The sequence below is a fragment of the Nicotiana tomentosiformis genome, chromosome 12 (assembly GCF_000390325.3).
Source record: "Nicotiana tomentosiformis chromosome 12, ASM39032v3, whole genome shotgun sequence".
In the NCBI taxonomy this organism is placed as follows: domain Eukaryota; kingdom Viridiplantae; phylum Streptophyta; class Magnoliopsida; order Solanales; family Solanaceae; genus Nicotiana; species Nicotiana tomentosiformis.
The window spans coordinates 67654046-67673025 of NC_090823.1; the positions used below are offsets into that span (position 1 = coordinate 67654046).

The following is an 18980-nucleotide window of genomic DNA, read 5'->3' on the forward strand; positions in this document are numbered from 1 at the left end:
TTACTTGAATTAATAATTGAAATTTAATTTGGAATTTTGTGAGACCGAGCTTCATTATCTTGAGTTTTGGCAGAATACTTGATTGTTGGTGGAAATTATGCCTTCTTTGAGTACTATTCTTGTATTGTAGTCGTTGACGTAGCTTGTAGAGTTTCTCTATTCTTGTGGATCGAGCCGAATTCGTCGGCAGTAAATATGATATTCATCTATGGTTTGCGCCGGCCGACCCTCGGCAGTGTACATGATTATTCTGGATCGGCATAACTCGTGTATAATATCTCTAGGAGTCTGGTTATACTTGTTATTTCCTTCATAAATTGAGAATTGATAATTACTGATGACTCTTATTTGTTGAAATTAGCATATGATAATTGAGATTTTAAATTTATATTTTGTTAAGGAATCATTTATTTATTGTTTTCCCATTCCATTTTTACTGTTGTATTTTATGCCTATTTATATTCCTGCACTTTATTTATTAACTACTAGTAAGTGTCGATGTCGACCCCTCATCACTACTTCTTCGGGGTTATACTAGATACTTACTGGGTACACGTTGTTTACGTACTCATGCTACACTTCTACACAAATTGTGCAGGTACTGCGGCAGGTACATCTACTACTCGTTCGGGCACTGTCACGACCCAAAATTCCACTAGTCGTGATGGCACCTAACCCAACCCTCCAGGTAAGCAAAGTTAACAATAATCCAATTTCAAATGATATTTGCTAAGAAAATAATGATGAAATAAATGAACTTTTATACAAAAACCCAGAACTGGTAGTACAAATCATGAGCTTCTGTGATTTAGAGTTTACAAAGCTGGTATGAAATAAAAACATCATTTTTTTGAAATATACATGAACAGATTAATAATTCTAAATCTACCTAGAACAAGAGGCAGCTATGACCGGAATGTTGGTACATCTTCAATGCCAGCTTTCTCCATACATAGAAACATCAGCATCCAAAATCTGCACGCAAGGTGAAGAATGTAGTATGAGTACAACCAACATCATGTACTCAATAAGTAACAAACCTAACATTAGGTTGAAAGAAGTGATGAGCTTTGACAACAGTCAGAGTCTAACACAAATGGCCAAGAACAACTCGTAATAATATAAATAAAGCAGTACAAGTAATAACTCAAAGATATGGTGCTCAGCTCGTTCGCAATTACGGAAAATAGGCATGCTTTTCAGGTATAACAGTAAAAACCCAAATCTTTGACCGAAATCACCAAAATGTGAGTATATTAGAAAAGTGTGATTTTTCCCAAAAACTTTCAACAACAGATAGGATGTTTCATTATCAGATGGCATGAGGAAAATACATCTCTATGCCTACATGTCAATGTGCATGTGTAGTCTTGAATGTCACAATACCGTACAGCATGAGGAAATGCATCTCTATGCCTACATGCTAAGTATGCATGTCAAGTATAATGCACCACAGTGATAAACTCATGTGCTCATTCTCTTGGAGCAGTCAAACTCTCTCAGCACGCTCAATCACTCAGTCCTCCTAGTCACTCAGTCCTCCCAATCACTCAATCCTCACAGTCACTCAATCTTCCCAATCACTCGGTAGTCGCGCTCGGCACTCGCACTTAGCACTCGTACTCGGCACTCGCACTCGGCACTCGCACTCTATAGGTACTTGCGCTCACTGCTGGTATGTCAGACTTCGGAGGGGCGGATCCTGCCCAAGCGCTTATATAAAGCCACTATGACCTGATGTGGCGTGTAGCCCAATCCCATAATAATAAAGCCTATAAGGCCTGCTGCGGCGTGTAGCCCGATCAATATAATAATAATATACATAAAGCCAATATGGCATGATGCGGCGTGCATCCCGATCCCATAATTATTGCTCACAATCAGGCCCTCTACCTCACTGAGTCATCAATCTCTCCAGTCTCTCGGGCTCACAAATTTCATGCCAATCAGCCCAAACAATGATACATGATGTAACAATAAATGATAGCAGAGACTGAGATATGATATGTAAATGAATGAATATGACTGAGTATGTAATTGCAATTTAAGCAAATAACTCAAAATAACCTCAGTGGGACCCAATAGAATAAGTATATGGCCTAAACATGATTTCTAACATGGATCACACCTCAATTACTCCAACACATAGGAATTTCATGGATAGAAACAAGATAGATAACTACACAGTACCATAGAATCAACCGAGTCATAATTCACACGGTGCACGCCCACACCCCCGTCACCTAGTATGTGTGTCACCTAAACACCAAACACAAAAACACATATGTTCAAGGATTCATACACTCAACACCAAGTTTAGAAGTGTTACTTACCTTGAACAAGCCGAATCAAATACGGAGCAAGCCAAACAATACTCTAGAAATGCCATCACGCGCGTACCAACCCTTGAACGGCTCAAAAAGCCAAAAGCAACTCAAGAACGTCAAATAATTCCAAAGGAAACAAAACTCACAAAATCCGACAACCCATTCTATTACGAGTCCAACCATACTAGTTTCACTGAAATCTGACTCCGAATCGATGTTCAAAACCCAAAAGTTTACTCTATGAAAATTTAGACAAACCCCTCCAAACCCCCCCAATTTCTCTCTTGAAATCATCAATCAAATGCCAAAAACAAAGATTTATTCATGAAATATAATCAAAACCGTCTATAGAACACTTACCCAAATCCATGTGGTGAAAATCACCTCAAACATCGCCTCAATCTGAGCTCCATAGCTCCAAATATGATAAAATGACTCTAACCCTCGAAATGGGATTTAATAGAGTCTGCCCAGCTATTTTTGCATCTGCGAACAAAAGGCCGCTTATGCGGCGTCGCTTCTACGACAACTATCCCGCTTCTGCAGGCCCAACCATTCGCACCTGCGGACAAGGTCCCACTTCTACGCAATCGCAGGTGCGATAACAGCCCATGCTTTTGCGCGCCCTTTGCTTTTGCGCTCCAAGCTGCTGCATATGTGCCATCGCAGATGCGTTGATTCCTCCGCATTTGCGGACTCCTGCTCCCAGCTCCACTTCCGCTCCTGTGACTCCTTTGCCGCTTTTTCGGCTCCGTACCTGCGCCCATGCTCTGCAGGTGCGGTCACACCAGAACCCCTGCCAACCAGCATAGCCAAAAATGGTCTAAAATGATTCGAACCTCGTCTGAATCTCATCCGAGCCCCTCGGGTCCCCGTTCAAATATACCAACAAGTCCCAAAACATAATACGAACCTACTCGAGGCTTCAAATCACCCGTAACAACATCAGAACCACGAATCGCGCCTCAAATCGAACTTAATAAACTTTTGAACTTTTATCTTCCAAAACTCATGCCGAACCATATCAAATCAACCATGTATAGAACACTTACCCCAATCCATGTGGTAAAAACTACCTAAAAATTGCCTCAATACGAGCTTCATAGCTCAAAATATGATAAAATGACTCAAACCGTCAAAATGGGATTTAATATAGTTTGCCCAGCTATTTTCGCATTTGCGAACAAAAGGCCTCTTATGCAGCATTCCTTCTTCGACAACTATCCCGCTTCTGCGAAAAGCACTGGAGGCCCAACCATTCGCACCTGCAGACTAGGTCCCGCTTCTACGCAATCGCAGGTGCCATAGTAACCCACGTTTCTGTGCGCCCTTCGCTTCTGCGCGTCTTTCGCTTCTGCGCTCCATGTTGCCGCATACCCGCCATCATAGATGCGTTGATTCCTCTGCATCTGCGGACACCTACACCCAGCTCCACTTCCGCTCCTGCAACTCCTTTGCCACTTTTTCGGCTCCGCACCTACGCTAGCTCCGCAGGTGCGGTCACACCAGAACCCCTGCCAACCAGCATAGCCAAAAATGATCTGAACCTCGTCTGAAACTCATCCGAGCCCCTCGGGGCCCCGTCCAAATATACCAACAAGTCCCAAAACATAACAATGGACCTACTCGAGGCTTCAAATCACCCGTAACAACATCAAAAACCTGAATCGCGCCTCAAGTCGAACTTAATGAGCTTTTGAGCTTTTAACTTCCAAAACTCGCGCCGAACCATATCAAATCAACACATAATGAACTCAAATTTTGAACACAATCCAATTCCCAGAACCTCAATCCGAACCCTGATATCATCAAAGTCAACTCATTGTCAAACCTATGAACATTCCAAACCTTCAAATTTCCAAGTTTTACCAATTAGTGACGAAACCTTCTAGAAATATCCAAATGCAAATTCAGGCATAAGCCCAAGTCCAAAATCTCTATCTGGACCTAACGGAACCATCAAAACTCCGATCTGAGGTCAAATACTAAAAAATAAAACTTGGTCAACTCTTCCAACTTAAAGCTTCCTAGTTGAGAATCATTCTTCCAAATTAATCCTGAATCACTTGAAAACCAAAACCGACGATTCACACAGGTCATAAAATATAATACGGAGCTACTAAAGACATAAAATAGCTGAACGGAATGCAAATGCTCAAAATAATCGGCTGGGTCATTACAGGCGCGCATCCACATTACCTGGAGCACTACTAGTGAGTTGCTCCCCCTTGCTCCGATCTGCATCACCCGGAGTCTCCTTTGACACAGTAGTTGTAGTGGTTTGAATATTCTACTAGATTTCTCGTTCACTTGTAACACCGTATTTTGGGAATTTCTAGTAGATATTTATGATTTTTACATGTTAATATCACCATTTCACTCTTATGTTTTATTTTTATGCTTTAAATCACCATGACCTTTTATACTTGTTTTCTTTATTAAATAAAATTCATGACTTTAAAAGTAATAAAATGAATAATTAGATGGATTAGTTCACCGTTCGCTTGCCTAACGATGACGTTGGGTGCCATCACAGCCTATAGTGGAAAATGGGTCGTGACACTTCATTTCTTTCCTCTCTTTTTGTTTTAAATTTTTGATAAATGGGACCAAACTCGATGATGGTTTCCTTTTTTATATTTTTTTTGACTTAATCAATTTATTTTTTTGTTATTTTTGATAAAGAGAATTGAATGTAAAACGGGCTTTGTAGCTACCGTTCCGATGCGATATCAGAGCATTTGAATGTTAGACGGGCTTTGTTGCTACCATTCTAAAGCGATATAGGAGCATTGAATGTTAGATGGGCTTTGTGGTTATCGTTTCGAAATGATATCGGAGCACTGGAATCTCCACGCGATGGGAGTGACTTAAATGTAAATCTCCACACTATAAGAGTGATAGGAATGTAAATCTCCACACGATGGGAGTGACAAAAAAGTAAATGTCCACACGATGGGAGTGACAGGAATTGAAAATCTCCACACGATAGGAGTATTTTTTTTTGTGAAAGACGAGACCGAACCCGAAGGAAGGGTCTTAACTTTCATTTTGAACTTCTTGTTTTTGGAAGGATTAGACCGTACCCGAAGGAAGGGTCTTGACCTCTTTTTTGATTTTTTGAAAAATGAGACCAAACCCGAATGTTGCCTACGTATCTCGTTGAAATGAGAATCAGGTCAAGCGTAGCTTAGGAAGATTAGAAATATAAAGAAAATATTTTAGATTTTCATCTCATTTCATCTTTTTGAATTTTTAACTCCCTTAAGGCAGTAGAGTTATGCTGATAGTAAGATTCGTGATGTTGAATACATGGTGGGTGAGAAGGATTTCCTCAGAGTTTCACCCATGAAGGGTGGGATGCGGCTCGGGAAGAAGGGCAAGTTGGGCCCTCGGTATATTGGTCCTTTTGAGGTCCTTGAAGGGCTAGTCTATTAGGTGTTCACCCAGTGTTTCACGTTTCTATACTCCGTAACTATTATGGTGATCCGTCACATGTTTTGGACTTCATCACAGTTCAGTTAGATTGGGATTTGACTTATGATGTGGAGCCGGTGGCTATTTTGGATCGGCAGGTTCGAAAGTTGAGATCAAAAAATATAGCATTAGAGAAAGTTCAATGGTGTCACGACCCTAAATTCTCACCTTAGGATGTCATGATGAAACCTAGTCTCTAAGACTAGGTAAACCTAACATTCACTGATATCTTAACAGAAATAACAAACTAAGATAATAAAATAAACTGACAAAGCTCATAGTAACTCCAAAGTGGAACATGTAACAACAAAATCCCCAAAACATGTGGAACTGAGTCATAAGCTCTACAAAAATGTGCTGAAAATCTATATTACAATATTTTCTGATAATAGGATAAACAGTAGTAAAAGGAATAACATAAGGTGACTTTCACGCCTGCAAACGTCGAGCAGGTATACCTTGAAGTCTCCAAAAATAACAAAACGATCACTGGCGTCCGGCACGAGCAGATGTACCTTCTCTTCATAAAAAATATGCAGAGGCATAGCATGAGGATACCACAACAGTACCCAGTAAATATCAAGCCTAACCTCGGTAGAGTAGTGATGAGGCCAGGTCAAGACACCTACTAGGACAAGATAAACTGAACAGAGTATGATATAGACCAACCCACCTAAGCCTGGACATCACAAATGCGAACCAGGTATCGCAATTGCAATACCTGAGTCCCCTTGTCATGTTCGCAATTGTGATGTTGGTGCTCGTAATTGTGACAAGTACAACACCAGCACACAAGCAACTTGTATATGAGTCCAAACCTTTTCGAAACACGTCTGATACTCACCAGAGTCCTCGGGACTCCAAACCAAACATCCACACAAGCCTAAAAACATATATGAACTCGCTCGCATGATCAAAACACAAAAATAATATCTATAACTATGAATCAGACATCAAAACACTTGTATTTCAAAGAAAAGTTCAAGAACCTCTAGAATTGCAACCAAGCGTCCAAATCCTATCAAACTAACTCCAAATGAAACCAAATTTTGCAGACAAGTTTCAAATAGCAAAATGGACTTATTTGAAGTCCCAAAACGGAATTCCAAACTCAATAGGTAAAAAGTCAACTATGGTCAAACTTGGGAAATCTTCTAAACCTCAAATTTCCAACTTTCGGCAAATTCGATTTCAGGCATACACCCAAGTCCAAAATCATGATACGAACATATCGGAGCCATCAAACACCATTTCGGGTCATTTTAACAAAAGTTAAACTTTGGTCAATATAATTGTAAGGCCCCGTAAAATTTTAACTAAAACCAGGGGTTTCTTGGTGCCAAGGTAGACTTATGTGTTGTTGATTGTAGAACTGATCTGCGGACCACAGATCTACCATGGAATGAAGTAGAAATGTGAGCTAATTTTAGGACCATCATGCGGTCCATTATGCAGCCGCATAATCATTTTGCGAGTCGCACAATCCATAGGGTGCAACGGTCCCTCCAACTGATATTCCGGTTCCACCTCCAGCCCCAGCTTTCGGTCCTGGTGTTTCCGATGGGGATCTTAGGGGAGCCATACAGATGTTGGCTCTAGTGGTCTCCCAGGCCCAGAGATCAAATGTCGCACCCACTTCTTCTAGTCAGCCAGGGGATTCTGCTAGTTCCAGGGTGAGTAGGTTTCTCCGGTTGGATCCTCTAGTGTTCATAGGTACTGACCCTAAGATGACCCCAGGACTTCATTGATGAGATGCACAAGACTCTCCAAGTTATTCGTGCTACTGAGACAGAGGGAGTGGAGTTGGCCTACTACAACCTGAAAGGGGTGGCCTACTCTTGGTTTGAGATATGGGAGGAGTCCCATGAGGAGGGGAGCCCTCCGGCGAGGTGGAGTGAGTTCACCGATGCCTTTATGGATTATTTCTCACCTGCCGAGACTAAGGTGGCCCGTGCCACTTAGTTTGAGAGCCTGAAGTAGGGTAGCATGAATGTGTGGAAGTACCATATGGAGTTCGTGTGTCTGTCCAAGTATACTATTCACATGTTGACCATTATGGAGGCTAGAGTGCGCCGGTTTGTACAAGGCCTTAGCCCCTTGGTTATTAATGAGGTTGTGATGACTTCCTTGAATTTTGATATGAACTATGTGAAGATGGTGGCATTTTCTCAAGCCACAGAGACCCGCAAATTGAAGAATAGGATGGAGCTAGAGGGTAGCACTAAGTCCCGATCCGCGGGCAACTTTGGTGGTTCTTCCAGTGGTGGTGGTGGTAGATCGGCATTTAGGGGAGGGTCATCAAGGCCATCTCAGTCATTCGCTCAGTCTTCAATGAGTGCAAAGCCATCAGGGACCAGTCAGCAGCAGTGGAGTCATTTCAGGCCCAGTCAGGGCAACATGGGACCCCACCAGCAGGGTTGGCCTGGAGGGATATTCCAGTAGCAGCGGAGGCCCCCATGCCCTAAGTGTGGGAGGATTCACTTTAGGGTCTGCTTCATGGACCTACCTATATGCTACGAGTGCGGTATGTGGGGTCACATTCAGAGGGATTGCTCCTTGTCCCGCCAGATCATGGGCAGGGGTGCGGCACAGCTAGCTAGTTCTGCAGCTACTACATTCGCAGTGCCTCTTCCAGCTCGAGGTACTCCAGCACCCGCAGGGCATTGAGTAGCTAGGGGTGGTACCCAGAACTCGGGAGGGCCCAATAGATTTTATGCCATGTGGAGGCGTCGGGATTCAGAGGCTTCTCCAGAAGTTGTCACATGTATATTTACTGTCTAATCCCATGATGTATATGCTCTTATTGATCCCGGTTCCACTTTGTCATATGTCACTCCTTATGTTCCTAGGAAATTTGGGATAGAACCGGAACAACTTCATGAGCCGTTCTCTGTATCTACTCCGATTGGCGAGTCTATTATGGTCACACAGGTTTATAGGGATTGTATTGTCACGGTGCATGGTCGGGACACCATGGCCGATCTCATTGAATTGGGGATGGTTGATTTTGATGTAATAATGGTTATGGACTAGCTTTATTCATGTTTCTCTAAGCTTGATTGTCGAACCAGAACCGTTAGGTTTGAATTTCCAAAGGAGCCAGTTATTGAATGGAAGGGGGATGATGTGGTATAGGTTTATTTCTTACCTTAAGGCCACCAAGATTATCAACAAGGGGTGTATTTACTATTTGGTATGGGTTACGGACACCAAAGCTGAAGCACCTACACTTGAGTTTGTACCAGTTGTGAATGAATTTTTGAAGGTCTTTACGGATGAGCTCCCTGGGATCCCACCCGATAGGGAGATTGATTTTAGGATTGATGTGATGCCAGGCACACAATCGATATCTATTCCACCTTACAGAATGGCACAAGAAGACTTAAAAGATCTAAAGGAACAATTAAAGGATTTGTTAGAGAAGGATTTCATCCGGCCGAGTATGTTACCTTGGAGCGCGCCGGTCCTTTTTGTAAGGAAGAAAGATAGGTCACTGAGAATCTGTATTGACTATTGGTAGCTCAACAAGGTCACGATCAAGAATATGTACCCACTGCCAAGGATAGATGACTTATTTGACCAATTGCAGGGTGCTAAGCACTTCTCGAAGATCGATTTAAGATCCAGGTATCACCAATTGAAGATCAGGGAGCAGGATATTCTGAAAATAGCTTTTAGGACCCGGTATGGGCTCTGTGAATTTCTGGTAATGTCCTTTAGATAACAAATGCCTCGGTAACTTTCATGGATCCTATGAATCAAGTCTTCAAGCCTTTTCTTGACTCCTTTGTGATAGTGTTCATTGACAATATTTTGGTATATTCACGCAATCGAGAGGACCATGCCGATCATCTCTAGGCAGTTTTGCAGACCCTGTATCAGCACCAGTTGTATGTGAAATTTTCGAAATTTGAATGTTTGATTGAATCTATCACGTTCTTGGATCATGTTGTCTCTAGAGAAGGAATTAAGGTCGATCCTCAGAAAATCTCAGCGGTGAAGAATTGGACTAGACCTACAACTCCAACAGTGATTCGCAGTTCCTTGAGCCTAGCTAGATATAATAGAAAGTTTGTGGAGGGGTTCTCTACTCTTGCCTCTCCGTGGACTAAATTGACGCAGAAGGCGGTTAAGTTCCAATGGTCAAATGCTTGTGAAAGGAGCTTCCAGGAGTTAAAATCAAGATTGACTACGACACCGTTGTTGACCCTACCAGAGGGCACATATGAGTTTGTGGTATATTGTGATGCTTCAAGAATCGGACATGGGTGTGTATTAATGCAACATGGCAAGGTGATAGCTTATGCATCTAGGCAACTCAAGAATCATGAAAAGAACTATCTAACACATGACTTAGAGCTTGCGGCGGTGGTATTTGCATTGAAGATTTGGTTTCATTATCTATATGGGGTCCATGTGGATATATTCACCGACCATAAGAGCCTTCAATACATTTTCAAATGTAAGAAATTGAATCTGAGCTAGAGAAGTTTGCTTGAGTTACTCAAGGATTATGACATCGATATTTTGTATCATCCAGGGAAGGTTAATGTTGTAGCGGATGGTCTTAGCCAGAAATCTATGGGTAGTTTGGCTCACTTGGAGGCATATCAAAGGCCATTGGCCAAGAAGGTTCATCGGTTGGCTAGTTTGGGAGCTTGTCTTGCGGATTCTAGTGAAGGAGGAGTTGTACAAAATTGGGTTGAATCATCGGTTGTTGTGGAAGACAAGGAAAAGCAATACAACGGCCCATTGTTGGTACAATTGAAGGAGGGGATTCATAAACATAAGACCATGGCCTTTTCTCTTTACATCGATGATGGTACACTAAGGTACCAAGGACGACTATGTGTTCCAAATGTGGATGGCCTCCGGGAAAGAATCATGACCAAGGCTCACACTTCTAGGTATTCCGTGCACCCGAGCTCTACAAAGATGTACCATGATCTTAACAAAGTCTATTGGTGGAATGATATGAAGAGGAATATAGCGGACTTTGTGGCAAGATGTATAAATTGTCAGCAAGTGAAGGCCGAACACCAAAGGCCTGGTGGGTTGGCACAAAACATAGAAATTCCGATATGGAAATGGGAGATGATCAATATGGACTTTGTGGTGGGACTACTTCGCACGCCTCGTAAGTATGACTCGATTTGGGTGATTGTGGATTGACTCGCGAAATTAGCTCACTTCCTACCTCTTAAGGCTACCGACACAGCAGAACAATATGCTCAGTTGTATATCAAAGAAATAGTCAGGTTGCATGGCACTCCAGTTTCTATTATCTCATATCGAGGGGCACAATTCACAGCTAACTTTTGGAAGAAATTTCAGCAAGGTTTGGGTACTCAGATGAATCTTAGTACATCCTTTCACCCGCAGACTGATGGGCAGGCAGAGCGGACTATTCATACGCTTGAGGATATGTTGCGTGCTTGTGTTCTTGACTTCAAGGTTAGCTGGGATGATCATTTGCCGGTCATATAATTTTCCTACAATAATAGTTATCATGCTAGCATTCAGATGGCACCATTCGAGGCTCTATATGGTAGGAGATGTAGATCTCCCATTGGATGGTTCGAGGTTGGAGAAGCGGAGTTGATAGGACTAGACCTCGTGCATCAGTATATGGAGAAGGTTAAGATCATTAATGAATGGTTGAAAACTTCCCAGAGTCATCAGAAGTCCTATTCGGATATACGTCGTAGGGATTTAGAGTTCCAAAAGGATGATTGGGTATTCTTGAAGGTTTCCCCCATGAAGGGGGTAATGTGGTTTGGTAAGAAAGGAAAATTGAGTCCAAGGTATATTAGACTGTACAGAATCATTTAGAGAATTGGCCAGGTGGCTTACAGGCTAGAATTACCTCCGAAGATGTCTTTAGTGCACCCAGTGTTCCATGTATCAATGTTCAAGAAGGTGATTGGAGATCTGCCGCTTATTGTTCCGGTTGAGACTATAGAGGTTAATGAAGGACTGACTTATGAAGAAATTCCAATTGCCATTCTTGATAGGCAAGTCCGGAAGTGCTATGGTGAAACCAACAGGTTGAAGAGGCCACCTTGGAAGCTAAAGAAGAGATGAAGAAGAAGTACCCTAATTTATTTGAATAGCTATGTAATTGTATCCATGATGTTAAGAGCTAATGTTTTTCAAATTATGTCCCCCATGTACAACTTATGTTAAGGATACTCCCTCTTGATAATGCAATATTTATGGCATTGTTTCCATATTGTTTTACACCATTGTGTTGTGGTTATGTTGTTAGGATTGGTTTCTGGGATTCTCTGACAGGTGGATAGGCCCAGTTACAGGGGAAACTCTGCCAAAATTTTTGGAAATTTAGGGAGTTAGTAAAAAACGAATTTGGGGATTGTTGGTGTGTGAAGTAATAGCTGAATCACAGTGGATGCTAATGGCGAATTTTGACCCTCATTCGAGGACGAATGATCCTAAGCGGGGGAGGATGTACGGCCTCGTAAACGTTTACCTAAAACTCGGGGTTTCGTGGTGCCGAGGTAGACTTATGTGTTGTTGATTGAAGAAAATATTTGGCAGTGCAGGGTGTTTCTGCTATCGCAGAACTGATCTGCAAACTGCAGATCTACCCTAGAATGACGCAGAAACTTGAGCTAATTTAAGGACCATTATGCAGTTTATTATGCGATCGCATAATCATTTTGCGGGCCGCACAATCCATCGCAGATCCAACACAAAAATTTTTGGAGGGGAGTTCTGCGGCGCATTATGCGATCGAAAAATTGGTTTGCGGACCGCAGATCTGTCACAGAGTGAAGCAAAAATGCCCAGTTCCGGAGGGCCATTATGCGGTCCATTTTGCGGACCGTAGGGCTTCATTTTTCTAATTTTATAACCCGACCCCCATTTCATTTATCTAGACCGAGGGTTCATTTTTGGGGAACTACCTAACATTTTAGAGAAAGGAGAGTTATTCTAGAGAGAGGAAAGGGAGGACTAAGGATTTCACTACTCTACTTTGATCAAACCTTGGAATTTCATCAAAAGGAACTTGCTAGGGCTTCAAAAAGGTAAGAATTGCTTCCCCCAATTCTCCAATTTCGAGTTTGGGTTGATTATGGGTGATGAGGGTAGATTTATCACATTCATGAGCTAATAGAGACTGTGGGGAAGTTGTTGAACCATCTTGGGTGATTTTGTTCTTGAATTAGTTGAGGGAAGGTTGTGTCATCACTGTAGCAGCTCTTGCCATACGAATTCCTCCAATCACGCTTGTAATTCTCCCCTCTTCTATAGATTAACATTGTTGGAAGTGTTGGGACATTATTTTTACACCAAGGAAAGCTCTTTCGAGGTATGAAGACTAAACTCTTCCTCTAGTATCGGAATTCCCGAATCCTTGCAAAACTTCATCATGTGTAGTCGAACTTGAAACACTGTTGAGGTGAGATGTTCAAGCTAGTAAACTGATTCTCAAATTGCATAACATGTTTGAACCCTCATGTGTTGAGGATTTTCTATTGTGACTTAATTATGTTATACCCCTTTTGGGGAAGAAAACCTTGTACGAAATCGATGTGATCAAATACTTATTTTCTCATATGATGAAACCTTATGAACTTACACTTCCTAAGGCCAAAGGTGCCAAATGGTTGATTGGAAAAGAACTCTTTTGTACAAACTGTTATCATTTTGGGAATCCAAAGAGTGGCATTGTGAATACAGCTCCACCCGCATACATTGGGGTGAGGTGGTGAGGGCGCTTTGTGTAGAGGTTGTGATCGGGATTGCACATGTAAGGCCCCGTAAAATTTCGTAAAGGAATTTAAGTTTTCATGGTGCCGAACTAAGATCACGTGTTTGAGGATTGTAGAAATTCTTTTGTGTTGGACCTTTTGGGTTGAACAATGCACTGGAGAGTAAAGGAAACTTTTTGGCAAAAAAAGGCATTTCTGCGGTCCATTATGCGGCCGTAGAATCACTATGCGGGACGCAAAATGGCTGCAGATTAAGGCAGGACTAGGCAGGTTTGACTTCCATACTGCGGTCGACTGTGCAACCGCAGAACTATTCTGAGGTTCATTATGCGATCGCAAAACAGGTCTGCGGGTTGCATAGTGACCGCAAACCCAGGCAGAGTTGCCCAATTCCTGAGGTTCATTTCGCGGTCCATTTCGAGGACCGCAGATGCATTATGTAGTCGCATATGCGACTGCAGATCCTGTTTCGGAGCTTCATTTTTTGGATTTTTATAACCCGACCCTACTTCGTTTAATAGACGATATGTACCGTCTTTTAAGTAAAAACCTGATATTTTGAGAGAAAGAAAGTGCTCTAGAGAGGAAGAGAGTTCCTCAACCAATTGTTCCTCAATTCTTACTCAAATCTTGGAAGATTATCAAGGAAAGCACACTAGGTCTTCATCCAAGAGATAAAATTCTACACCCTAAACCTCAATTTCGAAATTTAACTAGGAATGGGTAATTGGTAAGATAATTTTTGGGTATGGGAGTTGTTTATTTTGCATGCATAAGTTAACAAGGGATGTAGGGAGATTGTTGAGCTAAAATGGTAAAGAATGGGTTGTGGGATGATGGAATCCTCCATGAAAGGGTCTTGAAACCTTAATGCACACCTAGTATTTGATGAAATGCTCAAAGAAGCTAGAACCATGAGTACCTTCCTAATTTTTGTTAAATTTTTTACATTTCTAAAATAGATTGAAGTTGCTGAGATTTTCGGAACATTTTAGAGTTTAAGGAAGCTCAAGCAAGGTATGTTGGCTAAACTCTTCTCTTAGAATTGAACTTCGCTATGTCCTTGTAAGTCTCGTGATGCCCTTTATAAATTGAATTTCTGTCAAATAAGCCTTGTGTCAAAATAATTATGTGTTCAATGAGTATTCCAAAGATTCTTGTTATGTTAAGTTAATATTTGAGGATTTGGTTTAAGTATGGGTTGTATGTTACTATGTTATGATTTGAAAAGGTGAATTCTTATGAAAACTACCATGTCAATTGTGTAAGAAGTCATATGTGCCTAAGACCCTAATTTGCTCAAGTATGTGCTTAAAGCCTTAATGTTGAAAGGACTTGTTGTTGATTATTCATGATAACGATTGAAAATGGAATAATGAGCTGAATTATGAAGTACGACCAATGTGCCAAGAATGATATTGCGTTATGGCCAATGATGTCAATAAAATGCATGAAATGTAAAGGAATATGAATTGAGTGGTAAATACTTTCAATAATATATGCTTTGGGAGTATCGATTAGCCATTGAGGAAGGGTAGGTCGGAAAAACCTAACCCCGAAACTACACGTACCGGTGTAGGGGTGATTGAGGGGTAAATTCCCGTGTTAATGTGATGATACTATTTCCCCTTAAATGGGATGAGATTATTGCTAGCTAGATGTGATGTAATGTCAACCCACACGGCATTGTGGTGAGACGTCTTAGCCGATCGGGCTAAGATCGGACGACATGCCGTGCACATGGTGGGATTGTGAGTGTATGTGTCAGGGTGAGAGGGCTTAGCCAGTCAGGCTGAGATCGGACTCCGAGCTAAAACACGGTGGTATATCGGTGCTAAAGATCTCCCAACTTAAATTACCAAAACCTACGTGAAATTTACGTTTCCCCTAATGTGACACTTTGATACCGTTTGAGTCTCTTATTGATATCATGTTTATTCTCCGTTTACTATTGCTTGTTCTATTGAGAGGGTGTTTAGTTTCATGTACTAGTACTATTCCATATGTACTAACGTCACTTTTGCCGGGGGCGCTGTATCTTTAATGGATGCAGGTGGTTCTATAGCAGGTGGTATTGATTAGTGATAGTAGCACACCCTTTCCTCAGGTGATTTGGTGATCCCCACTTCATTTCGGGGTTCTATATCTTCAATCCTTTGTAAATAACATTTTGAGGTATAGCCGGGGCCTTATTGCCGGCATTGTCATAGCACTCTTCTGTTCCTATTAGAGGCTCCGTAAACATAGTGTGGGTTGTATCTGTTTGGGAAAGTTAAACTAAAAATGTTGTAATGGTATCATTTGTTCCACTTTAACTATGATTGTACAACGTACTGTTTTGAAGACTTCTTAATGACGTAACTAATTGAAATGAATCGGCATTGTTCACATGAGTCTTATTGATTTATTAATAAAATATATTCTTCTCTTTATATGTGGGTGAATTGGGTAGACGGCACTGTGCAGGCTTGCTCGACCGAGGTAACTCTGTTGAGCTCCAGTTGCGCTCCCCGAGGTCGCGGTGTAACAAACTTGGTATTAGAGCCTAAGGTTTTAAAATGTCCTAGGATGTCTCGGAGCCATGTATAGTAGAGTCCTTTTATCGGTGTGTTGTCGACCACATCTATAATTAGGAGGCTACTTGGGCATTTAGGAATAATACCCTTCTTTGATATTCTAGATCATGCGATAAAGCTGACTGTAAGATTGTTCCCCCTTTAACTCGTGCATTGCTCAAATTTTAACTATATGGCACCTAAGAAGAAAGCACGAACTTCCCAAGGAGCCAATGCTACCCCAGGAGTGGCAGTTAACCCTTTACTTGATGATGCGGGTGAACATCCATGGGGTGAGAATATTATCCCGACTACCATACTGCCTGATTCAACTACACCTGGTCAGACCGCACCATTTCCTACACCTACTGAGGGTGTAGCGATCCCTCTAACTGATATTCCAGTTCCACCTCCATCCCCAGCTTTCGGTCTCAGTTTATCTGATGGGGATCTTAGTGGAGCCATACAGATGTTGGCTCAAATAGTGGCTTCCCACACCCAGAGATCATATGTTGTACCTACTTCTTCTAGTCAGCCAGGGGATTCCACTAGTTCCAGAGTGAACAGATTTCTCCAGTTGGACCCTCCAGTGTTCACAGGTACTGATCTTGAGGAGGACCCCCAGGATTTTATTGACGAGATGCACAAGACCCTATGAGTTATGCGTGCTACTGAGACAGAGGGAGCAGAGTTGGCCTCCTACCGCCTGAAAGGGGTATGCTATTCTTAGTTTGAGATGTGGGAGGATTCCCGTGAGGAGGGAAGCCCTCCGGTGAGATGGACTGAGTTTGCCGATGCTTTTATTGATCATTTCTTGCCTGCCGAGACTAAGGCAGCCCGTGCCGCCGAGTTGGAGAACTTGAAACACGGGAGAATGAGTGTGTGGGAGTATCATATGAGATTTGCGTGCATGTTCAAATATGCCATCTACATGTTTCCTACTATGGAGGCTAGAGTGCGCCGGTTTATACAGGGCCTTAGCCCCTTGGTTATTAATGAGGCCGCTATAGCTGCCTTGAACTCTGATATGAACTATGGTAAGATTGTGGCATTTGCTCAAGCTAGAGAGACCCGCAAATTGAAGAATAGAATGGAGCGAGAGAGTAGCAACAGGGCCCGGTCAGCGGGCAACTTCAGTGGTACTTTTGGTGGTGGTGGTGGTGGTAGGACAGCTTTCAGGGGAGGGTCATCAGGGCCTTCCTAGTCTTTCACTCAGTCTTCAGTCAGTGCACCGCCATCGGGGCCTTGTCAGCAGCAGGGGAACCATTTTAGGCCCAGCCAGGGCAATAGGTTATTTTACCAGTAGGGTCATTCGGTGGGAGATTTCAGTAGCAGCGGAGGCCTCATGCCCTAGGTGCGGGAAGATGCACGTTGGGACATGCTACATGGATCAACCCATATGCTACGGGTGTGGTATGAGGGGTCATATTCAGAGGGATTGTCATTCGTCTCATCAGAGCATGGGTAGGAGTATAGCACAGACAGCCAGTTCTACAGCTACTATATCTACAGCACCTCCTCCAGCTCGAGGCGCCCCAGCACCCGCAGTGCGTGGCAGAGCTAGGGGTGGCACACAGAGTTCGGGAGGACGCAATCATTTTTATGCGATGAGGGGTCGCCAAAATTCAGAGGCTTCTCCAGATGTTGTCACAGGTATATTGACTGTCCAATCTCATGATGTGTATGCTCTTATTAATCCCGGTTCCACCTTGTCTTATGTCACTCACTATATCGCTATAGAATTTGGGATAGAAACGGAATAGCTCCATGAGCCGTTCTCTGTATCTACTCCGGTTGGTGAGTCTATTGTGGCCGTACGGGTTTATAGGGATTGTGTTGTTATGGTGCATAGTCAAGACACCATGGCTAATCTCATTGAATTGCGGATGGTCGATTTTGATGTAATAATGGCGATGGATTAGCTTTACTTATGTTTCGCTAAGCTTGACTGTCGAACAAGAATCGTTTAATTTGAATTTCCAACTGAGTCAGTGATTGAATGGTTTCACTAAGCCCCGTAAAATTTCGTAAAGGAATTTAAGTTTTCATGGTGGCGAACTAAGATCACGTGTTTGAGGATTGTAGAAATTCTTTTGGGTTAGACCTTTTGGGTTGAACAATGCACTGGTGAGTAAAGGAAAATCTTTGATAGAAAAAGGCATTTGGCTGGTCCATTATGCGGCCGCAGAATCACTCTGCGGGCTGTAGAATGGCCGCAGAGTGAGGCAGGATTGGGCAGGTTTAGGTACCATTCGGTGGTCGACTATGCCACCGCAGAACTATTTTGCGGTTCATTATGCAATCGCAGAACAGGTCTACGGCCTGCATATAGACCACAAACCAATGCAGAGTTACCCAGTTACAGAGGATCATTTCGCGGTCCATTTCATGGACCGCAGATCCATTATGCGGTCGCATATGTGACCGTAGATCCTTTTCCAAAGCTTCATTTTTGGGTTTTTATAACCCACCCTACTTCGTTTAATAGACGATATGTACCATCGTTTGAGCAAGAACCTGATATTTTGAGAAACAAAAAGTGCTCTAGAGAGGGAGAGAGTTCCTCAACCAATTGTTCCTCAATTCTTACTCAAATCTTGGAAGATTATCAAGGAAAGCACACTAGGTCTTCATCCTAGAGGTAAAATTCTACACCCTAAACCTCAATTTCGAAATTTAACTAGGAATGGGTAATTGGTAAGATAATTTTTGGGTATAGGAGTTGTTTATTTTGCATGCATGTGTTATCAAGGGATATAGGGAGATTGTTGAGCTAAAATGGTAAAGAATTGGTTGTGGGATGATGGAATCCTCCATGAAAGGGTCTTGAAACCTTAATGCACACCTAGTATTTGATGAAATGCTCAAAGAAGCTAAAACCATGA

General features: G+C 42.3%; 1 protein-coding gene across 1 annotated transcript; it reads left to right on the forward strand.

The window, feature by feature from the left end:
- The first annotated feature begins 16831 nt into the window (after positions 1–16831).
- On the forward strand, positions 16832–17299 carry LOC138902798 (uncharacterized). The gene has a single exon (XM_070190699.1). It carries the CDS (start codon positions 16832–16834, stop codon positions 17297–17299), a length of 468 nt encoding a protein of 155 aa, XP_070046800.1.
- Positions 17300–18980: the final 1681 nt, after the last annotated feature.